Here is a 23,968-nt window from a genome sequence, read left to right on the forward strand (position 1 = left end):
AATTAGAAGTCTACATAGATGTGCTAATCATAAAGAACACTGTTCTGAAGAAGTTCTGCGTGTAATGAGTACATTCTGAAGTTCCATGCAAAGTCAGTCCCCTGTACGTGATAGCACCTCCAGGCGACTGTACAGTCCAGATCCAAAGAAATCTCACTTCTGCTTTAGTAGGATTTGAACCTTTGCATGGTGGAAATACGATATGGAAAGGTTCGCAGTAACACCATAATGACTATCTGTAATGATTTGGGGTGTCACTCTCGGTTCTTTTCAGAACCACCCCAACTCATTGAGAGATAGTCATTACATGGTGTTACCGCAAACCTTTCCATATCACTTCTGCTTTGTTTTTCTGTATTTAAATAACATTCCTGTTAACAAAGTAATTGGCCAGTCCCAGCTATTTTTTGCAATAATTGATCCTAATAAGTTGTTCATCTCAATAATGGCAAAGTTTGCCTCTTTCAAGAATATTAGTCTCCACAAAATCTTGATGAATCACAGGTTTGATTTTATTTTTGTGTATGTGTGTATAAAAAGCCATAGGCGTAGTTGACCTTTACCCAGACATCTACATTTCCAAAAATATTGTTTAGAAATCTTATCTAGAATGAAGTTCTTGAATGTACAGGCTACCATTCAGTGGATCTACAGACTCACTTTAGTGGTTTCTTACTTGAAATTACCACAAAATATACACTGCAGGTTTGGGTGTCATTCTTCTCTTGATGGCCAGTTCACACATCAAGACAATTTGCAGAGTTATCTATGGAAATACCAAACTCTGATTTTAGAAACAAAGTTATCACACCACTAGTCTTTCTCCATATCATATCACCACTCAGTGTAAAAACACTGTTCTGGAACACTCCCAACTCTTCGTGTAAGACTGTGGTCGAGTCTCTGTGTTTTTGTTTTCCTTGCCTAAGTCCATCTCGGGTCTGAAACCAATTTTGAGTACCAGACCAGCCTTGACTGCTCCAGCAATGTATGGTTAAAATAATATGCATACAGCTCACACACAACCAGAACATGATTTACAAAAAAACATTACATTCATCACCAAAGTACTTAAATATTTTTTCATCTTTTATTACCATCTTCATGAAAGAAAAGTAAAACAACTGCCATAGACCCCTTGCATAGTTATGACGTCACATTCTCAAATAGCGCCCTCATTGAGGCAGATCATTAGGCGAGCTGAGATGCATAAAAATGTGCGCATGACCTCAACCTACCAGAATGTGGCGCGCCAATGCAAGGGATCTATTGACTTGTGTGGCAGCTATTAATGTCATACCACAACATAAATTACAGATAAATTAAACCTGTGCTGCTACAGAAACTCATTATGCACAATAGTAAACTCAACAGTCAGGCCTCTGATTGCTCCTGAGAAAATAATTATGATGATGAGAATGGAATATGGAAATTTAATCTACTTCTCTTTCGAAGAAAAGCATTTTTAACATGTCTGCCTTTGTATGAGAGACGATGTGAGAGACTCCATGGCATTACATGGGTTGATAAATAACTCAAAAGAGGTGTACATGTTTGAGAGAATTTAATATTTCACCCATTGTTTTTGTTTGTTTTTAGTTTAAATCAAAACACTCTTTGGGCTTGTTTTTTTCCCCAGCATTCTGATAATAAACAAATTTCTTTATGAAATCAATGGTAACTGCTCTATTTTCTGACGACCCTATGTTTAAACCTTGTGTTTTACACGCTAGGGTCAGGATTAGGATGGGGAAAATAAACAAGGGTGTCGGAACATAGGGGTGTTGAAACAGAGCGGTGTAACCAAATCAACCAGCCTTTAAGTTTGCCTGTATGTGTGTGCATTTGTCTTAAGCTGCTTAAATTCTGGTTTTGTTACCAACAATTACATGTATATTCACCATAAGAAAAGGACACGCTTTTGTTTTTTACTCCTCCTAAAGAATGAGGGGTTGCTCATCTAACATCTTTAAATCAAGATCATTTCAGTTACAACGCTTATTTACATTTTTCTATACAGCTGAAATTGGATACATAACAAATTGTCAGCGTCCTTTTCCTGCACTGTTGCAGAGTTTGACTTAATTTGTCACAGAATGCGAGTGAGAACAGTGTCTGTCAAGTCAAAACATGCAGTTGGCCAGTGCATACCTTCATCACTTTGGCTTGCTGTTAAACACATTAGCTTGTAGCTGGCAACAAAATGACATAAGTTAAAACAATGGGGCACCAGTAATCAAAGAAGGAATTACAGCAAAATAGTACAGAGAATATCTTTTTATCATCACTATAATACAAGGACCAACATTCACACCTAACTGCAGTACCCAGAGTCTTTGATTTTAGCCTTGTGCCAGTAAACTTACGACTGGATAAGTTCGACGCTCTTGTGTTCGAATGTTGATATTCATTCTGATAAATAACTTTCAATTGAGTATTGAAGAAAACTTATCCATAATAAAAATGAGTTAAATGTTCTCTTAGTGCTTGTTCACATTAAAACAGTTCAAATTTTAAACTGTGTATTTTTTTCTTCTCATTTCAACTCTGAAGACAGATTGAGTTAAAAAAAATTCCACAGGTCTGTCTAATGTATAGGTTGGGTCACTAATAGTGTGAATACTGGTCTTGGGCAATCACCGATGTTGTCTGAATGCAAATCGTGTCCAATAAACATACATGTAGCTAAGCAGTTTGAAGAAGGCGTCCATCGTTATGTGTAACTGACTAACAAAGTATTTGGTCCTTTGCAGTGCATGTAAACTTTCACAACTTGTGTGTTGACATCCACCAGTCATTGCATTAATCCTCTCAGTGAAGATTATAAAAACAAGTATCATTTGCGTCAAGCTACAAGTTCTTCATCAAACCAGTGTTTGTTCCATCCAAGGCAGCATCTGCACCAACTACAGGTCCGATTTGTGATCAAATCTGCTCTTGTGATTTTTCACCATGTAGATGAAGTAAGTTAGAGCCTCCTTCTCGATGACCGGGAGCGTCTTGAAGTGCCTAGCAACCGTCTGGACATTGGAAACAGGAAAAAAGACACGCTAGTTAATGAAAATGATTCTAATTAGTGACTAATTTAGGGTAAACTAATCTCTTGACATGTGAAATGACTTGCACCCTAGACGATCTTGTGAAAAGTCTCAACAAAACATCAGAAGACTTGAAACATGTATTTTCTATAAAAATGCAGGCTATTTTCAAATAATATTTTCATTCTCAAGTAATGCATAAACATCAATCACCTGAAAACAAAAAGTGGTCATCATGTATGCTGACCTCTTGTAGTGAATTCTCAATTAATGGCCAGCATTATCAATAAAAAAATTATTTTATTGTCAAAGTGCCAGTTGATACAGTATAATTCAAAAACACTCAATTTATTAAAAGGTTTAATTAATCATTAATTCCTTAAAATTCCTTTTCATTTTAATTGTAACTTGTTTAATTTAATAGACACAGATATATTTACCGAGGATAAAATAACAAATTATTATTCTTACTAGACCTTCACCGATGAGTGAAAAAGCAGTGGAGGAAGTGATTTCATGTGGCAATTTTGCAAAATATTCAGACTTAACTTGTTAAGTGCACAGTGAAGGAACATTGAGTACCGAATTGGTGAGGGGGAAACATGAATTATGAATTTTTGAGTATCATCTTAGTACTTGGAAACCATGAATTCAGCTTTAGTTCTTCCTAGCTGAAGCCAAGTATTAAAAGCACGCTGTAAAAATAACTGACGGAGCCTAAACCAGAGACATGCAGGTCTCGAAATAACCCATGGCACGCACAGCAATTGCCATGGTGCACTGTGCGTTTGCTGGGGTCTACTTTGCAAAGTTTCAATACAAATATACAATTTCCGCATTAAAGCGCCCCTTACCAGAGGAAAATTGCTGTGCCCCTCCCTTCAAGAGTGAGGTTCAAGGCCTGGACATGGTTTTTGAAAAGGACCGCAAGAATGATAAGTTTTCCACTCACCTCGGCAAGCTGGGCTTTATTCAGACCAGGTTTAGTCTGAAGCTTGTAGTGGCGTTTATATCTCCTCAATGTGTTCACTTGTAGCTGAAACAAATCCACCTTACAAGACACAAACAAGTTTAAAAGTGTTAGTTCAAGAAACAATACTTGTTTAAAATTGATAAAGCATTATGGCTTCAAGTTTATCCCTATTCATAGCAGGCTTGGAATTTTATTCTTTACTATAGACTTAAAATTTTACACAGTCTTTTAAAGGTCTATGTACTTTTTGTAGGACAAAAAAAACACAATGTCCACAGACTTACAGTTTAAAGATAATGATAGCAGAAAGCTTCCCTGAAAATATTACTTGCTCAGGTGCTGTATTTTTTAAGAAATGAGTAAAACAATGTCATGAAAATAATTTTCGTCTCAGTGATCATAAAACGAAAATTATTTTAGCATGTAAAAACGTATTTTTATGACATTATTTTACTCATTTCTCAAAAACTACAGCACCTCAGCAACTAATATTTTAAGGTATGCTTTCTACTAACATTATCTTCAAACGGTGTAAGTTAAATGTAAATCTGTGAACATTGTGTTTTGTTACAAAAAGTACCCAATTCCTTTAATAACAGCGAACCATTTTAGACCAAAGTAGTCCAGACAAGACCAGTGAGCATTAGTCGCCATGGCCTCCCTTAGCCTTGGTGTAATTCCGGGCCCACTGTAGTTATTGCTGTGTAGGCAGGTGTCACCAATGGAAAGTCTCAACAAGATAACTCGGATGATGTTTAGCAAATATCCCCCACAAGGTTTTGAGGAATTGAGAGTACAAGGTAACTTTCAGAGAAAACAGTTTGTGTTTTGTCAGGAATTCCACCAATGCTTACTTCAGGCTTATTTCACTTTGTATCAAATAAGCAATGGTGATGATGTTGCAAAACTTCAAACTAACCTAAGTGCTATTATTTTAGAAGATGCAACTGGTTGAGTTGCCCATTGGTTAATCACTGGCCAACGACCAAAACAATTATTGGTTAAGACCGCCAAAATGCACCCCTGGTTGGCTCAGTGGTTTCTGTCCCCACCTTCTACCTCTGTGTGGACCCCAGCTCGATACCGGACTCGAGCATTGCATATGTTGAGTTTTTCAGTCCCCACCCGGCAACATGAGTTTTCCCTATAGGGGTAGTCCTCCCAGAACTGAAACTGAAATTTCTTCACTGTCTTCTTGCAACACGCTGGTGTGATGTTTCCATAAGGGTGCTTTGAAAACTATATAAATCAGATTCAGATAAACTAAACTTTTGTCTTAAGATTTGAGAGGAACTAATCTACAAGTCGGTGAATTACCATCAGCCGGCTGCTACGTACTTCGGGCATGTCAACGTCCCGATCGGGTGAAGTGCCTGCGTCTTCATCGCTGTCTCGTTTCTTGCGTTTATTACGCACACTCTGTATCACGCCTTTATGGTAGTCACAAATGTAAATGTGTCTGACCTACAAACGGCAAAAAGAAAATGTTGGAAACAACATCAATTGTTTACAGGGCTTGAATTGGGGGGAAAATTCACAAGACCACAGGACTTGTAGCTCAAAATCTTGATTGAACTGGCATATTATTTATATGTCTAGACCAAATTTAGAAAACAAATTTCAAAGAATACTAAGATTTCAAAGAATACTACGGGTGATACACCAGGATTGAAAGATATTTGTGAGACTCAAACTTACAATTGAAAAAAATGTTGAATTGAAACAAACAAGACCACTGGACTTGTCTGATCATTTGGAAACAGAATGAAATACAAAAAGAGACAATAACTAAGAAAAACAAAAACACTTGACTAAAAGAAATAAAATCATCTAGAAACAAAAATCAAAGAAACTTAGAAATGCTTGAGAATCTCATTCTGGATTTAGAAACAATGAAAGGTTCAGTGATGAGACTGTTCCTGGTTTCAGGAGAAAGATTAGAAAACATTTTAGGAAAATAAACCATTAAGGCCTGTATGCTTTAATTTTGAAAGGGAAAGGGCACCAAGGCATTTTCTCCTTGGTAAAGGGCACCCTATGACTATGAGAAAATTGTACACTTGTACTGTGAGCATTTCAAGGGCACCAAGGCAATGACCAAAGGGCATGGAGGCAATCGCCTTTGTTGCCTCTAGAAGTATACTATACCATGCGGATGCCATGCCATTGTATTTGAACTCATCTGTACAGGCTGGCTTTACCATGATAACATGTGAAGTAAATTAATCACGATGTCAAGAATTACCAGTAAGTGAATTTAAAAAGCTACCACATTAAGTCATTAGACAGCTTGACATGTCTAGCTCCATCAAAGTATACCCTCAGCTTCAGCACCCTCTAAGAAAGTGGATCCATTTAAAAACTTACACTGTGATCAATGTTAAGCTTGAGTTTTCGTTGTTGCACCGTCTTGGCAATGCGTTTACTATAGCAGGCATTCCCTGCAGGTCTTGAGCACCGGTTACCGTCGTCTACCAGGCAACATATCTGTCCGTGACCAGAGTCACGACTGTCCTCTTCCGTGCTGAACCCGTTCATTTTCATTGAGAGTCAAGATCAAATCTGTAACTAAACAAAAAATCTTGTCAATTACAAATGATCAATACCTCATGACTGTCCTCTTCCGTGCTGTACCTGTTCATTTTCATTGAGAGTCGAGATCAAATCTGTAACTAAACAAAAAATCTTGTAAATTACAAATGATCATTACATTCATGCAAATGTCATCATGGGAGTAAGCTTATCCTTTTTACAGCTCCGTGGAAAAGTCAGTGATAACTGTCTTCACACGACTTAAAGGCAGTGGACACGATTGGTAATTGTCAAATACTAGCCTTCACAGTTGGTGTATCTCAACATATGCATAAAATAACAAACCTGTGAAAATTTGAGCTCAATCGGTCATCGAAGTTGCGAGATAATTATAATGAAAGAAAAAACACCCTTGTCACACGAAGTTGTGTGCGTTTAGATGGTTGATTTTGCGACCTCAAGTTCTAAATCTGAGGTCTCGAAATCAAATTCGTGGAAAATTACTTCTTTCTCGAAAATACTGGCACTTCAGAGGGAGCCGTTTCTCAAAATGTTTTATACCATCAACCTCTCACCATTACTCGTCACCAAGAAAGGTTTTATGCCAATAATTATTTTGAGTAATTACCAATAGTGTCCACTGCCTTTAACTCTTGTGCCATTTCTGTTCTCAATGATACTGCTGCTGCAGCAAGGCAGCTGCTCTCACGACTGTGGCCCTTATTATTGACACAGGCAAAAGACTGGAGCCACAAACCATTACACTAACACCTCGCAACAAACAACAACTTACAAGTCTTCATAACGATGTCAGTCATTTCGTACCCAAGTCACTTCGTACCCAAGTCACTTCGTACCCAAGTCACTTCATACCCAAGTCATTTCATACCAAACTTGTCTGACTCTGACATAAGTTGCCGGCCTTCACTATTTTCTTTCATGTGGATGGACATCGACACTGATTATATTTCAGGGTAATTAAAAACGACTTGCAGAAAGATCAGATGTTCCTCACCAAACACTAAAACAGTGTCCAGTTAATATTATTATTATTGCTGAATTAATGTTCTTCACTTTGACGCGATTTTCTCATGGAGTCATGGGCTTCTTTTTATTACTTGTCCGACGGAGACTGGCCCGCATAGAGGGCATATTTTACACAAGCTTTTCCACCATTAAATTACTACATTTGCTATTTTAAAATCTCCCCTATAAAGCGAACTTTTTATTTACTGATAACCAGTGCTGATAACAAAAAAGAATCCCAAACTTTGGTTTCAAATTGTTTCCTTCGTCTTAACAACTGTGCCCAATGGGTTATGAAGTGACTTGGGTAGGAATTAACTTGGGTATGAAGTGGCTTTGGTACGAAGTGGCTTGGGTACGAAGTGACTTGGGTATGAAGTGACTTGGGTATGAAGTGACTGACATTCAGACATTCCTTCATAAGAGCAGTAAGTTTGTTGGAGATACTGTGTATTGGAGGTGTGGCAGATATTGCAACGTCCTCAAAATAATCAAAATACATTCATAATGTAATCTACATGTAGACACTGTTAGTGTTAGTAATTACTAAAAATAATTATTAGCATTAAACCTTTCTTGGTAACGAGTAATGGGGAGCTGTTAATAGTATAAAATACACTGTGAGAAACGGCTCCCTCTGAAGTGGAGTACTTTTTTTCAAGAAAGAAGTAATTTTCCACGAATTGATTTCGAGACCTGATTTAGAATTTGAGGTCTCAAAATCAAGCATCTGACAGCACACAACTTTGTGTAACAAGGGTGTTTTTTCTTAAATGTTTTATTATCATGCAACTTTTATGACCGATTGAGCTAAATTTTCACAGGTTTGTTATTTTATGTATACTTAGTCTTTGACAATTACCAATTTAGTGTCCAGCAGTGTCTTTAAGTGATTGTTTGTTGCACTGGCATTATAGACCAATGAAACAAATAATTGATGAAAATAACACTTTTTTTTTCTGAATGCAAATCGTATTTTTGCCCCTTTTGACAAAATAAAAAAAGTGTAAATATTGAGAGGGTAAAGAATTTTTTTTTTGCATCAAGAAAAAATTTATCAAAATGTAAAAATAATTTAATATAAAATTTTTATATTAGAACTATAAATATAATTGTTCCTGTATAATTTAGTAATGCAACAAAAGTCTAGAGTTGATGGCTCTACATGTACCAATGAAAGTAGAAATTGCAAGCTGAATTGCAATTGTTGTTTGGTTGTTGTTTTACACTTGGGCTACATCAGCACAATCCGCACGTACCCGGGCCCATCGATATTTTGGTGAGGAGTTAGGACTCCTGTCCTAAAATCAGATGTGTTTCTGTGTCAATGAATAGTGAAAATAGTCAGCATGCACCATCCCATTTTGTATGCAATTTCAATGTATGTTTTTTTAAATAAAGTTTTTATTTATAAGATCTTGGTAAGTAAGTGATAATAATGATGAGATAGAACATGTACAATTACTGTTATGTTGTAAATAACTGTTGTTGTAAAGTCTCCCCCTCCCCAACCCCGCAGGTCAGTGCTTGTTTGTTGGCAAGCGCCATACATACTCACCAGAATTCTCCCTCTAAAGCGCTTGATCATCGATCACACACACAAGCCACACTCTCTATGTTGCTCCTACGGTTTATTTCCCTATGCGCTGCATGCATCCACCATCCCCATGCGTCACACATGCAAGCTTTTTTGTATAGGATTTATATGAACACTACACAACAAACAACAACCGGCAGTACAATGCATTATACAGCATGTACAGCGACGTGTGCAAAAAGGTGCTTGCGTGTAGAAAATCCATGCCCTAACGCTGAACGTTGAATGCCAATCTACTACATGAATAATCAGTGGGGAACGCACACAAACAATGTGTGTCAACTTCCGGATTTAAAGCCCTCCCCCACTTTTTTTTTAGTGACGTAGAAAACATTATCAACCAATCACGATTTGAAAAAAAATTACTGACGTTTTTTGTTGAATAATAATTAGTGAATAAAATAGTCATTAGAATTCACCTAGATAAGTGTTTACAGTTGGTAAGCATTTGTGTTCGTAAAAATAAGTAAAAACAATCAAAATTTCTTGTAAAAGATTCTGTCCAAAAAATAACAAAATGAAATGAAATAACTCACAAAACAGCTGTAAATCATCTGGTCAGCTCATTTACATAAGTAATTTGGCGCTTATTGGGTCACATGACTTTTGTGGTTGCGCACTCAGATCATAGCCCACGAGTTCACTATTAAGAGTTTTCATTGGATGAAGCTTCGTTCCAACTTCGAACTGTCCAATCACAGAGCGGCATTTTTTACCTTGGGCTGCTGCAGGCCTTTGCATAAGTAGCGTGGGTATAGGGAATTTGTACAGGCAGCCCGCGTTGTGCATTGATTGTATGTGTATATGCATTATACACACGTATGCTACATAGCGTCTCCAGTGTACAGCCAGCCAAGAAAATTTACAAATAGTTTGGATAAGGTAAGTTAAATTTCCTTCTGTGGTCAGAAAAAAACATTGAACATTTTAGCAAATATTTTTCTGCACTAAGTGAATATATGTTCTACGAATTGCACTTGTTTGTGTATCGAAAAACTACTGGCAAACTGATGCATTTTAGGTCCGAAAATCTGCTTTTGGGTTGTTTTTTCGTGCGTATCATGAGACTTGCATTGTCACAACGATTAACAATCAGCAGCCGCAAATGCTAAAATGAAAAACCTTTTTTCTCAAAAACCCGTCGTCACATTTTCTTTAAAACTGTGTAGTCAAACAAATTATGTGTATTTGATCGTGAGTGAAAATTTGAATTATTTTGGTCGAGCTGAATTTTAGTTACGGCTTTTTGTTTCCTGTGACCCCTTTCGTTCTCGTTACCCCAACGCCATGTTGTTAGTGCACAACTCTACCATCATTTTCACCACGAAAAGTTCCCGTACTGCTCAATGTACACTCCACTTTTGGCATACAAACCTATGGGACGATTCCAAAAATGTTTCAATCTTCAAGATAAAGATATGATTTTTCGATTTATGTCAATAGTTCACCCCAAAGTGGTATTTGAAGGGGACTTTCATTCATGAAAAGGTATGTGGTTGTTTTGGGTGTCGTTTTTCGGGCTTTGTTTGACCTCGATTTAACTGCCATTTTGTAGCATTGCTCGACTACAACTCGCATACCCACACCGCTGTATATTGTCCCCATACTCAACGCTTTCGTATACAAACCCAATAGGATATGCACTAAATTGATCCTGAACCCAGCGCGGACACTTTAAACATAGATTTATGGACATGGTTGTGTCTGAAAGTTTGTCAAGACGGTGTTTTTGGACACGTTAGAATTCAGCTTTGTGGCGGGTGGGGTCGCTGAGAGATTTCCTCCATGTTTTTTCGACGTCAAAAATGCAAAGTCTGCGCTGAGGGGACAAACATGTTTTGCATGTCGCTGGGCCCATTGCTCAGTCGCACGTGTTCGTTGTATGGTTAATACTAACGAATGCTTGTACTGTCTCAATACAAAACCACCATGGACATTGAAGGGCTATTTTAGTGGATTTTTTGTTGGGATTTGTTTCGTTTTTAAGGTGATTTCGGGAACTTGTTTTTGACTCTTCGGTAGCGTGGTTGCACGTGTCTAATTTGCATAAAGTGTATGGTTAGTCATGTTGGGTTAGTCAATATGGTTTTTTTTCTTTGTACATTTTCAAAGATTTTTGTCAGTGGCTCTAAACGGGTATTCCTCTAAACAAATGATGGCTCAGTGATTTCAGAATAAATGAGTGGTTGCTTATGGGGCTTGGACAACATAAATATGAAATTGTCTCATTATGATTTTGTGCTTTCTTGCTTTCACATTATTGACATTGTTGTTTTGCACAAATTTACTAACGTTAACGTTAACAGAAGTTTTGAAAAAAACAGAAAATTATGCCTTTATTGTAATATTTCACTCAATCATGAATTAGTTTAAAGGCTATATTTTGATATATGTCACTTTTTGAATATTTAATTGCCTTCTATGATTTTTTTCTTCTCTCTAATTCATTTCTTTGTTATGGAACATACTCTTTTTAAATTAAAAAGTGGTTGCAGTTTTCATGCTAGATAGATGCCACCTCGGTTAGGGGGGAATTGACAACATTAATCCAAGATAACGAAGGATGATAAAAACAAGTATTTTAAAGAAAATAGTTTATTGCATGAGCAATTGAGCTTTGAACTGTTAACTTATTTTTTTTTTCAAGGACATTAAAAAGCCCTTCAATGCATGGTGTTTAAAAAATTAACTTTTACATGCTGCGATTTGCTTTTTCAAGCAAAGCTTACTTAATTTGATGACCCTTTTTTAAGGACTTCTCTGTGTAATCTTTTGAAAACTCTGCGTGCATCATAAACAGTTGGCTTCTTACATTGAGTGCTAGGGGTTTCGACTGCGCGTGCATTTCAGTGGCACTGATCGGCAGGGAAGCCCATTGGTGGACGGACCAAGCAACCACAGTAGGATGGCACCTCTAGCTGAAACTGTAACCACTCACATTTTGTTCTGATTTCAAGTAGTTATGTTTAGACTTAGGTGTTCAAGCTTATTTTATCCTACGGAATTGATTCCAATAGCCATGAACTCGGTGCCAATTTCATAGAGCTGCTTTAAAGCACAAAGAGTAGCTAAGCACAGCAACATTATGCTTACCAGATTAAGGTTACCAGTGAAGATAACTGGTCACACTGGTAATGTGCTAACTAAGAACTGCTGAGCAGGAAATTGTCTGCTTGAACAACTTTGAAATTGGGCTGATGATTGGACTAAAAGTGGCCTAAAAAACTTGTTTTAAAAAACCTAGTGTATTACTAACCCCTTGTTGCACCAGAGAGAAGAGTAAAAGTAAAAAGTACAAATGAAATATTTTAGATTAGGTTTACTGTAAGTAATTTATGAAAATGTGAGTGAGGATTATTTGCAAGGTAACATCTCAAAAGTTAAAAGCTTTTTTCAGAAAACCTGTAACTAATTAATTTAAAATTTGAATTAATTTTTTATTTGTTTACATTTTTCTTGTTATTGTTAGCTTCACACTTGAGTTATTTTAACATATACTTTTTCATGACGTTTTTACTAATTTAGATTAGGGTACGGTGTACATTGTGTAAATGAGGGTTTGTTGGTAGAGTGTAGAATACTTAAACTTCTGATAGTTGCACAGGTAAATCAAATTTAATTGAATCAGTTTACCTGCACTCTTTCAAATTTTAAAAATTTCTGTCTTGTTTATGATTTTTCCATCCAGTTGAACAAGAATCTACAGAAATAAAGCCAACCATGGTTCGAAAAGACCCCAACAAGCCAAAGGGGCGTATGTCCTCATATGCCTTCTTTGTGAAGTACTGCAGAGAGGAAGTAAAGGATGAGTCGGTTGACTTTGCAGAATTCTCCAAGAGTTGTTCTCTCAGATGGAAGGTATGTATTCCCTGGACATTTTGTTTTTAGCTTGGATTGTATGGAACTTCAAGAGCAGTTTCACAGGCCTGAAATTTCATCTTTGAGAGGGCAAGGCCATTTGCATTTTGCAAAGGGTGCTTCCATTCGAAATTTTTGAAGGGGCACCAAGGCCAAGAGACACCAGATGATGATTTTTAACTCTTTGTTTTTTTGTAGTTGTTTATTTATAAATTACCTTGCATTCGTTGTTTACTAATGTTTATTCGGATCTTATTGGTTTTGTTTATTGGTTAGAAGTGCAGAAACTGACAGTTTATTAGTCAAAGACCTTGAGATGAGTTTTCTGATGTTTATTTGTGGCTCAACAGTTCAATCATTGAGATAAGTTTTAGTCAGGGACTCTTTGTTGCAATTAGATGTTTTGACTTATATTGAAATGTTTCTCAATTTGTTTTTTCTCAGGGTATGGATGATGGAGCCAGGAAGAAGTTTCTCGAGTGTGCTGAATCTGACAGGCAGAGATACGAGCGTGAGATGGCTCGCTACGTTCCCCCAAAGGGCCAGAAGAAGAAGGGACGCCGCAAGAAGGACCCCAATGCACCAAAACGTAACCTGTAAGTTGAGTGTGTTTTTTTCTATTTTACATGATATCCCCTTTTAAGAAAAATTGAATAAAAAACCAATAAGACTCGGCACTAATGATGTCAGTTTTGCTCTAAGTACATGGCTGTCAAACATTCCATCACTTGTGCGATCACTGCATCATCATAGTTGAGACGCATGAGTAAACATAAATAACACTTGGACTTGTTGAAATTTGCCTGCTATCCAGGTACTTGGATATCATTTTTTTCACAACAGTGCAGAGGGCAATTTCTATTCGTACTGTCTGTGTAGCCTAGCATTTGTGCTTTTATTCTTGAGAAGGGATAAATCATCCCCCGAAAAGATGAATTTTGCTAATTAAGTAAGAAATTTATATAGAAAATATCAAACATTTAATTAAAAAAAATTCACTTGTTCAACCGCCTTTATAATGTAGTCCCTTTTGATGTTTTTTTCCTGTCAGGTCGGCGTTTTTCATATTCAGTAATGAAGAGAGACCCAAAATCAAGGCCACAAATCCCAAACTGGGAATTGGTGATATTGCTAAGATTCTGTCTGGTCAGTGGAAGACGCTCCAGCCCCCACAGAAGTCCAGGTACGACATTGCTGCTGTTGCTGACAAAGAAAGATACCTCAAGGTATTTATTGATTTTATTTTTTCCATAGTCTAGCTTAAACCAATAAATAGTTATGTTTCAACTTTTATTCATTGAAATATTATTTTTTTGTTAATTTTGATTATGACTATTGTTATTATATATTTTTGTTAGGGGTGGAGGGGGGGGACAAATTCACGCCAGTGACATTTTCCTTTAACTTAAAGAAGAGCCAGATACATTGCTTTCTTGAGAGATTGCATGATAGTGTACTTTTCTAAATCAAACAATTCAAATGTCTTGTGATTTCTCTTCAAGATACAGGAAGTGAGAAACATTCCAAACACATGATCACAAATATCTTAACCCATGACACCCCTGCTTCTTTAATCAGTCTTATTTCAACTGTAAGGTTAAGTTAAACATTTTGCAGCATTTTCCAAGTAACTTTTTCAATAAATGATTTGTGTTACTTATCCATTTCTTCAGTTGGTAATGACTCAATTTTCCCCTACTGAGATCTGTACAGTGATTTTCTTTGCCACTTTGAAACCTTACAAAAAAGGAATAAAGAAAGTCTATGCAAAATTTTCATGAATTTTGTTTTTGTCATTTCAGGCAATGAGGATCTACAAAGAAACTGCCGCCAAGGTAAAACCCAAGTCCTCTTCGAGTTCCTCCTCTTCATCCTCAAGCTCCAGCTCAAGTAGCTCAAGCTCCAGTGATGAGGAGTAAATGAAAAGTCGTCAACCGGAGAGCGTCCACTATCAGGGAAATCTGAAAAAAAGTTTCCCCCGTTCCCCTCCCCCTCAAAATGTATCAAAGTTTGTCCCTTTTACTCGGAATGGATTTTAAAATAATTAATAATGGTTACTATCATTCAAATGTCTCAAACTAAAACAAAAAGAGACTAGGAATATTGAAATACCTATATGGGGGAGGAGGGTACTGACTGGAAAAAGAACGGGTTAAAAAGTTACCTTGACAATTGTTAAGCATGGTCGTTTTAAAGTATCTGTCGTGTAAAAATAATTTGAAATAACTTGTAAAAAGGGCCCCAAACTGATAGTTTTTCCTTTCATGTGTAAAAGGTTGGTCACCATTTTGTTCTTAAAATGTTGCTTTCTATTTTAGCTGCTACATATGCGTGACTCGTTAAAAGGTGCTGTCACAGTGTGCTTTCCCTGAATAAATGTGTTGTTTCATGTGACCTTTGACCAGACCCAGGCTAGAGATATCTGTGTAAAAACCGAGCCTTTGCCTTCCTAATTTGAATCACAGTCGAGCAACAGTAAGAGTTGACATTTGTATAGTGAAAGTGCAACAGATAGCCCCTTTACCCTAATTGTTAATTGAAAATCTTAAAAGAGTTATTTTTTTTACCATAGATTTTCACATTACTTCGTTTTACGTTTGTGGACCTGTAAGTTATCTTCACCCTTTTAAAGATATGTACAATTATGCTGAAGTAGGCCAGTGTGTAAGTTTTACATGAATGCACTCAGTGCCCCGTGAAGGAAGGCAACCAATAGTTTGGCAACACACGGCCCATTAATTTGTGGGACACTGTATGTGAAAAAGAGCCATTTATGAAATGTGTTTAGATACAAAATACCTCATTTTTACTTCATCATCAGAATATGCAGTTTTGCGGGTGAAAACTGAAGAGTTTAATTATACAGTACGTAAGGCAGCATAATTTGATGCTAGTTAGTGTTGATAATGGTTAGTAATGCTTACCAAATTGTTAAAGTTTGCCTCTTAAGTCTTATCTAAATTGTGTTTAAAATGATTGTGTTTACAATGATTGTGTTTACAATGATTAGGTTGATTCGGGTTCCAGACTATCAATGGCTTAATGACATAGCACCTGTTTGAAGGCCCTCATTGGTGGATCCAATCAATTAACTGTGATCAAAGGGTGACCATAACCAGTTTCTTTTAGTTGTAAATTTATCATAGCTGTTTATTGATGATTTTTTGAAGACGTTTGATAGTACATGTATATGAACAAGTTTTTTTAACATTTCAAATGTCGGGACCTGAAGATGAGCTATGTGAGCTTTAAGTTTCCGAATATTGTTAATCAAGATCTGAAGAAGACGACCAAAGTAGTTCCTTATCGTTCAACTTTGATTCAAAAAAGCGCATTAAACATTTTTATTTAGTTTTAAATGAGAATTTCTTTGAAAATATTTGGAATCTGAACCACCCAAGATGTCATGTGAATGTGAGTTTCAGACTAAAATGCCACTTCATCACACTTCCTTGTTTGGATTTGTAAAACAAAAAATCAACAATACGTCTTTGCCTTGGGACCAGAAAGAACTTAAGAGACGCAAATTCCTTTTGTAAAACCAACTCGGTCTTTATGTGTTTTGAAATCCTTTCTGCTCTGGGCCAACATGTGTTCCAAATGGTGCTCGAGTAAAAGTAGTGACCAAATTCATCATGGAGTTCTACAAGGATTACGAACATGGAAAGACGGACTTGAGCTATGAAGTTTTGAAGTTTCTGCATTAACATGATTGAAGAGAGACGTTTGCAAAATGACCTGTTGATGATCAATCAAACTTAATACATGTATGTTCTGTGATAATGAAATTTGTCAACGAAATTTTCCAATGTGGTTTAGTTTAAGCTAAGAGCTGGTCTTGAATTCTTTTGTTGCACTCACTGTGAATAATATATTGTTCAGCTACACTAGTTCATATGTGTGTGTTTGTTTTGGAAAGGATTGAGTTTGGAAATTAAAGCTTATGTTTTTATCGAAGTCTGAAATGTCTGAGTGTTAACTTTTTTTTTACTGTGTGTTGTTTTCTGCTTACCTTTTTTTCAACATTAAGCAGGGGAATCTGCTGCTTCAAAAAAATATACAAAGTAAGCTTTTTGTGAAGCTATCTTGACAAAAAAATAAATGAAGCTGTATACTGTACATGTACATGTACATGAACTTCATAGTTGGAACAGTACCTCCAGGAAAGACTTTTCAAAAAAATAATGAGATCTGATGAGTACATGTACACTGTACTTCTATTTCACAATGAAACAATTTAATGATCAAAAGAAAACATATACAATGTACATGTGCTTGTGCACATGATGTCTTTTGGGGTAGGGCGCCCTCGTCTAAAGGTCATTCCAAGGTTGCTTATTAGCCCATCTTGTGTGCGTCCCAAACAAAGATGTGCATTTTCCATTTTTTTTTTTTACATCATTTCAAGATGGCAGTGTGATTATGTCGGTCAATGCATGAGGTCCATATAGAAGTTTTAAGTCAAAAATTGCGATGAACAAAGAAATATAGTATGCGTGAAACTTGTCAAAGAGCAAACAAAGTTTTGGGTGAATAAATGCATGTTTTTATTTTGATGTACATTTAGCAAGGCTCTACTGACTCTTTTTAAGCCATTTATTTCACCTTATGGCGGGCATGGCAACTTTCATTTTGTTAAAAGCGATTCCATTGGAAATCTTGAAATTTATGTGAAGACTTTTGAAGGGGTGTCGCATGCAATTATGTCCTCTATGCAATACTATCCGGAGTACATTATTGCATATGCAATAATGTCCGCCGGACAGTTTTGCATATGCAATCGTGTCCGCCCGGACGCTGCTGCATAATGCAATTGTGTCCGCCCGGACACATTTGCATATGCAGTTGTGTCCGCCCCCGTGCAAAACCGTCCTTGCAGTAAATTAAACGCCCTTGGTCGACGGAACACGTTTGCCATTTTTTTACAAGCTAAGTGCATGTCATGAATGACATGGGAAATGTTCGACCGTTGGGTATTCGCTGCAATCATAAAATACGTGAAACTTCATGCTGAACGTAGGTTCATTGCATGCACGCTCGCTTACGCGCGCACATACAGTCATGTACATGTCCACTGAACGGTTTTTGCATAGCCCCGAACATGATTGCATATATGCAAAAGTGTCCGGGGCGGACAGTATTGCATCTGACAGGGGCACTGAAATCGAAGTAAATACCGGGGCAACAGACATGGCCTCTGTGTAGTTAAAGGCCTCGACCCAATTGCATGGCAAAATAACTGGCGCCTACGAAAGCTTGGAATAATGCACTTTACTTCAAGCCTATTTCAAGGTTTAGCAGTGAATATTTGCTTGCGTGCGTATTCAAGTTACTTGGCATTCTTCACTCGCACAGCTAGCGCAGAAATTCAGCGCTTGCACAGTGAGCGGGGGAATGGTGATTGTATGCGGGAATTTGGCAGTAGGCAGAAATTGAAATTGGAATTGGGCCCAGTTATGATTGCAGATTACCAAAGACTTGTTGTCAAATGAACTCTGGCCATGGATTGTTCCTGACTATCTAAAGAAGGTGCAAATCAATGTGTAAATATAATCAATATTTTTCTTGTTTCAATTACAGATTCCTGAGATCCAACCATGGTCAGGAAAGACCCCAACAAGCCCAAGGGGCGTATGTCCTCCTATGCCTTCTTTGTACAGTTTTGCCGTGAGGAGCACAAAGATCGCCACCCCGGACAGTCTGTGAACTTCACTCAGTTCTCCAAGCAATGCTCAGAGAGATGGAAGGTTAGTATTTAAATCAGTATTTGTTTTCCATCAGGTATAATAAGTTTCTATTGACTGTTTTGTAATAAGTGCAGTGTTGTAGCTAGACCAATCTTTGTAGTGGGCTCTATAAATAAAAATTTAGTGCACCAAGGGCAAGCGCTTGCAACAAAAATATTCAAGCTTGAATATGGGGCCGTCATTGCTGAAGTTGGGGAAATCTGTCACCAGGCAGCACAGTGTATTTTGCCAAGAGTGCTGGGCAAAATTTGTTAGTGCTTACCGCCCACCGATGACTACAACACTGAATAAGTGTCCAGGGGCTGATTTCACAAAGAGCTAAGATCGATCGTAACTTCAAATCAATCTTAGTTGCTATTAGTAAAGTGTGATGTCACAATACAAATCTGTATGGTCGTACTGACATGTTGTCTTACGAGGAACTAAATTGCATGCTTTGTGAAATCGAGTCATATGCAAGACACTTTGCTTCCTACTTCGGAAGAAACTGGCTAGTGTAATGAATATAAAAATACTCAGATATGCTTATCACTATGATAAGACGATTAGCGGGGCTTGGCCTGGTGTTTCTGGCTCACCGCAGCAAATTGTAAACCATTAAAAGGTGCTACATGTTATTGGTCTCATAATTCAAGTGCATTGAGTACCTTTATGGGCAAAGGATTCGAGGTAAAATCCAAGACCAAGTAATCATGGCATGCTGACATAATGTAGTACAGAATTCTAAAACCTGGCATATTTAACTTCCGTTTGGCGTCCATCTTGGTAACTCGATTTGAGTTTTTAACTTCTCGGGTTTCCAAGATGCAAAAACAGAAAATATTGACCAAATTCACCTGACGTCATCGGAATAATCTTGGATGCGCCATTTTGGTGGTCAACGTCACTGCGTTGTTCAGTGGAGTGCGCATTTTTGGTGACGCAGCGTTTTCATGTAAACCTATTGACCCCCAATATGGTGAGCATGGCACAGTCGCCACTTGTGACATGCAGGCAAGGCGTCAATTCTTAAACATTTGCTTTTGCATAAAATATGGGCAATTTATTCATGAGATTTTTAGAAAACATTTCAGATGACAGATGACTGTTCCATTTGTCGACTGTATTTTCTGGGGGTAAACAATTTAAACATAGGCCTACTTGAAATACGGCAATTGAATCGAGCGAATTGTTATTTATTATTTGAAATGTACATGTAAACGGTTGTGCTGATGTGTTTTTACCAACAGACCATGGATGAGTCTGAAAAGAAGAGGTTTCTGGAATGCGCTGATCATGACAAGCTGAGGTACGAGCGCGAGATGGCCCGCTATGAGCCACCAAAGGGCCAGAAGAAGAAGGGACGCCGTAAGAGAAAGGACCCCAACGCACCTAAGCGTAACTTGTAAGTGGCTCTACCACACTGTACGTGTAATTAACATCCCTATTTATGTCTGAAGTATCCATGTATTCCATGCTTGTTGTCACGTGGGCCTTCTTTCTTTTAGAAGGGATTTTCTATATGCATATTATTTTGGACTTCCCTTTCCATAATTTTTCTTGAGTCATGTGTATCATCACTACTGTGATCTAAATGAAATAGTGGTATACATACAAATGCCTTTGATATTGTATTGTATTGTATTGTATTGTATTGTATTGTATTGTATTGTATTGTATTGTATTGTATTGTATTGTATTATATTGTATAATTCAGCCCAATGAGTCTGAAACCTTAGTCTAAAGTTAACATCTCTTAGAAATCAGTAACTGTTACTTGGCAGATAATCAACCACAAGCAAGTTCTAAGCAACATCACAGGATACATTTGAATTGTACCTTTTCCCCCTGCTTTTCTCAAATTGCCTTGTTCTTCTAAAAGTGTACCAGGATAGAGGATTGAAGGCTACTGCAGTCAACACTTTTTGTAAAGAGGTTCTGCTTATAAAAAATACATTCTGGAGTCTTATTACTTCTTTGTGTTTCATCGTTTTGCTGTCCTATCAAATAACAACTTTCCTGTTACAAAGAGGAACTTTAGCCAGTTCCAGTGATCTTGTTACGAGAGTTGACTGTATTATTTTTAAAAACCATAATAGAGAAAGTAGATTTTCTATTCCATGTACAGTATATTCACTGACTGGCTAATGCTCAGTAAGATCACAGCAGTGGTAATTTACAAGTGTTTGGAAAGGACCTGTTTGCTGACCTCTATTGTCAGAAACACATCTCACTGGAAGATGTAGTGATAGGCCATGTCCATGTCTTTATTTCCAAAGTAGTTTGTATTGCTCCATTCAACTTTGCTTAGTCGGTAAAGTTTGACACACATCGTAAAATTAATCTTCGCTTTTTGTGAAATTAATGGCAGGCCTATATTTTCTGCAATAATGACAGTGTCATGACACATTGATTTCTTCACATCTTTCTTCCCCATCTCCACAGGTCTGCATTTTTCTTGTACAGTAATAAGGATAGATACACATTTAAAGCTTAGAGATTAAGTTTAAAACTTATTGTAAAATTTCTCTTAGCTTTTTGTGAAATTAACGCCGGGCCTATTAAATAGTTTTCTCTGTGTGCAAGACACACTCATTGATTTTGCATTTTTTTTTCTGTACAGTAATGAGGATAAATCCAAAGTCAAAGCTCTGCGATTAAGTTAAAAACATCTCGTAAAATTAACCATATCTTTTTGTGAAGTTAACTCCAGGCCTATTTAATAGTTTTCTTTGTGTGCAAGAATCAATCATTGATTTATTCATATCTTTCTTCCCCATCTCCCCAGGTCTGCATTTTTCCTGTACAGTAATGAGGAACGATCCAAAGTTAAAGCCGTTAACCCAGAATGGGGAATCGGCAAGATCGCTCAAGTGCTGGCCGAACAGTGGAGGAATGTCACTCCGGCCCAGAGAGCCAAGTTTGACAAGGCAGCCGTCCAGGATAAGGAAAGATACATGAAGGTGAGTTAATGACACTGGACACTATTGGTAATTGTCAAAGACCAGTCTTCTCACTTGGTGAATCTCAACATTTGCCTAAAATAACAAACCTGTGAAAATTTGAGCTCAATTGGTCGTCGAAGTTGCGAGATAATAATGAAAGAAAAAACACCCTTGTCACATGAAGTTTTGTGCTTTCAGATGCTTGATTTCAAGACCTCAAAATCTAATTCTGAGGTCTCAACCAATCGAGGGCATGCATTGTTACTTTTTTCGTTCTCGTTATCGGGCCTGTGTGACCTGCCGTCAATTTTACCAAACTCTTCCTAACTTAGGATTAATCTTAGGACTTAGGACGGGTTCAGTTCCATATCCAAATACGTAGGACGCATTGAACCCATCCTAAGTTAGGACTAGTAACTCGTCCTAACTCGGGTTAGAATTAGTCCTACCATTTCTTGAAATCGGCTGCAGGTCTTTAGGTTGAGGATATCTGGTTTACAGTTTAAACCTCTCCTGATGCATTCTGAATCTTGTGTAAACCAGTAAAGTGCATTTTTTAATTGATGACGTTTTATTTGTAATTTTTTTTCCAGGCGATGGCCGAGTACAAGGCCAAGACTAAGATCAAGAAGAAGTCTTCTTCAAGCTCTTCCTCTTCCTCCTCATCCAGCTCCAGCTCAAGTAGCTCAAGCTCCAGTGATGAGGAGTAGATCTCGCTCCTCCTGCATCACCGCTCTGAAGATCTCTCAATTATTTTCTTATCTGCAAAATGGGAAGGAGGGGGGGGCAGCATTCTTTGCCAAGGCGTAACAAAATTGATAACCAGAGCCCAATCTTATAAAGCTGTTAAGGAGAAATTTCTGCTTGGCAAAATCCCTTGATTAGCAAGAAGTGAGTGGGTTACCAGTCTTACCAATGGTAAACGTACAATAATTTGGCTGGTCACCTATTTTTACTAAGCAAGAGTTTTGGGTGCTTGGTGCTTGGCAAGTTTTTTGTGCTTACAGGTTTTTTTTTAAATTGGGGCCAGTTGTTGACGAAACACCGACAGGATTTTGAGGGCCAGTAAATCAACCATGGATCATTGAAGAAGTGTAATCATGTATTGTGAAAGTTAAACCTCTGTCACTTTGCACTTCATGTAGGTTTAATTAGCAGTTTGGGGATTTTGTTAAAACCTACAATGCAACACTCCCATGGTGGCTTACATAAATTTGAGCTCATAGTTTGTGAATACCCCCCCTCCCTCCCTTAAAAAAAAAGATAACATAAACAAAAAAGCAGATAAGGAAGTGATTGGAAGATAGAGAATTGAGTCTGTTGTACTGAGGGGAAAACACCTTATAAAACCTACTACTTGTAAATTGTACAACTTTCCGAACATCTGTGTGTAGCACAATAAAACAGTCTTGTGACTCGCTTTTTTCTTTCTTTCTTTTTTGCCGTCTTGTATAGCAGATAAGGAAGTGATTGGAAGATAGTGGTGCACAGTTTGATTTTTGAGGGGGGAACACTTTATGAAACCTACTACTTGTAAATTGTACAACTCTCTATTAAACATTTCTTTGTGTGTAGCTCACTATAGACCTTTATCATGGTGCAGCCATCTTGAATTTATCCCATTGATATCAATGTTACCAAACCGAGGCTGGAAGAACAAAATAGTCTGGTTCCTTTTTGCAAAATGATTACGAGCATTCATTATTGTTATTTGATACAAGGTACATGACCAAGATGGAGGCAGTATGATAAAGGTCTATACAGTCTTGTGGCTTTGCTTTTTTCAATTTGTCTAGAGCGAGGGGAAAAATGAGGAGATAATTATCTGAACAGGTTTGTACAATCACGTAGAAGGAAAAACAGTTCCCCTGTGCTCCATTAATTTGACTGTATTTTTTAAAACTCATTATTCCAGTGTTCTTGTGAATTTAAAGAAAGTTGTTGACTCGGTGCTTTGTTGAAATTCTCGTACCCTCCTTCTCAATCATCCCCCTGCCAAAAAAAACACCCTAAAATTAAAACTTTAAAAATGAAAACAGTAACAGTTCGGTGTTGTGACTATCAAAGAATTATTTGCAGATGTTATCGAGGTCCTCGTCGTATTGATTAAAGTTCAAGTAATTGCATTTTATGAGTATACATCTTACCGCAGATGGATCAATTACTGTGTAAAAACTGCTATTTAATATTTTATTATTATTTGTTTTTTCTTCCTTTTTTTGTAAGCACACGCCAAGTGTTCTGGGTCGGAGACCATCACTGGCCACGTCGTC

General features: G+C 37.3%; 2 protein-coding genes across 5 annotated transcripts; one reads left to right on the top strand and one right to left on the bottom strand.

Moving 5' to 3' along the window:
• Positions 1-1,834: 1,834 nt before the first annotated feature.
• LOC117293755 (histone deacetylase complex subunit SAP30L-like) lies at positions 1,835-9,437 on the bottom strand. 3 transcript variants are annotated; one of them, XM_033776184.1, is made up of 5 exons: positions 9,128-9,437; positions 6,379-6,573; positions 5,350-5,475; positions 3,991-4,089; positions 1,835-3,020 (listed from the first exon to the last, which is right to left on the bottom strand). In XM_033776184.1, the coding sequence occupies exons 2-5, from the start codon at positions 6,553-6,555 to the stop codon at positions 2,907-2,909; spliced, it is 516 nt and encodes a 171-aa protein (XP_033632075.1). In that variant the 5' UTR covers positions 6,556-6,573; positions 9,128-9,437; the 3' UTR covers positions 1,835-2,906. The 3 variants fall into 3 exon arrangements, with proteins under 3 accessions (XP_033632075.1, XP_033632074.1, XP_033632073.1); XM_033776183.1 differs by having other exon boundaries at positions 5,329-5,475; positions 6,379-6,579; XM_033776182.1 differs by having other exon boundaries at positions 5,329-5,475; positions 9,128-9,436.
• Positions 9,438-9,896: 459 nt separating this feature from the next.
• LOC117293277 (high mobility group protein 1 homolog) lies at positions 9,897-23,349 on the top strand. 2 transcript variants are annotated; one of them, XM_033775513.1, is made up of 5 exons: positions 9,897-10,048; positions 18,605-18,771; positions 20,001-20,155; positions 21,539-21,713; positions 22,289-23,349. In XM_033775513.1, the coding sequence occupies exons 2-5, from the start codon at positions 18,622-18,624 to the stop codon at positions 22,403-22,405; spliced, it is 597 nt and encodes a 198-aa protein (XP_033631404.1). In that variant the 5' UTR covers positions 9,897-10,048; positions 18,605-18,621; the 3' UTR covers positions 22,406-23,349. The 2 variants fall into 2 exon arrangements, with proteins under 2 accessions (XP_033631404.1, XP_033631405.1); XM_033775514.1 differs by lacking the exons at positions 18,605-18,771; positions 20,001-20,155; positions 21,539-21,713; positions 22,289-23,349 and adding exons at positions 12,855-13,024; positions 13,469-13,620; positions 14,076-14,250; positions 14,827-16,981 and having other exon boundaries at positions 9,909-10,048.
• The last annotated feature ends 619 nt before the right edge of the window (positions 23,350-23,968 follow it).

Source organism: Asterias rubens, chromosome 8 (assembly GCF_902459465.1).
Source record: "Asterias rubens chromosome 8, eAstRub1.3, whole genome shotgun sequence".
Classification (NCBI taxonomy): domain Eukaryota; kingdom Metazoa; phylum Echinodermata; class Asteroidea; order Forcipulatida; family Asteriidae; genus Asterias; species Asterias rubens.

Bases quoted from the DNA above. Each gene is read 5' to 3' on its own strand.
- LOC117293277 (XM_033775513.1), top strand. From the start codon at position 18,622: ATGGTCAGGAAAGACCCCAACAAGCCCAAGGGGCGTATGTCCTCCTAT. The intron at 20,156-21,538 runs GTAAGTGGCTCT...CCATCTCCCCAG, and splicing joins AACGCACCTAAGCGTAACTT to GTCTGCATTTTTCCTGTACA. The intron at 21,714-22,288 runs GTGAGTTAATGA...TTTTTTTTCCAG, and splicing joins ATAAGGAAAGATACATGAAG to GCGATGGCCGAGTACAAGGC.
- LOC117293755 (XM_033776183.1), bottom strand. From the start codon at position 6,555: ATGAAAATGAACGGGTTCAGCACGGAAGAGGACAGTCGTGACTCTGGT. The intron at 5,476-6,378 runs GTAAGTTTTTAA...TGCCGTTTGTAG, and splicing joins AGCTTAACATTGATCACAGT to GTCAGACACATTTACATTTG. The intron at 3,021-3,990 runs GTGAGTGGAAAA...TCCAATGTCCAG, and splicing joins ATAAAGCCCAGCTTGCCGAG to ACGGTTGCTAGGCACTTCAA.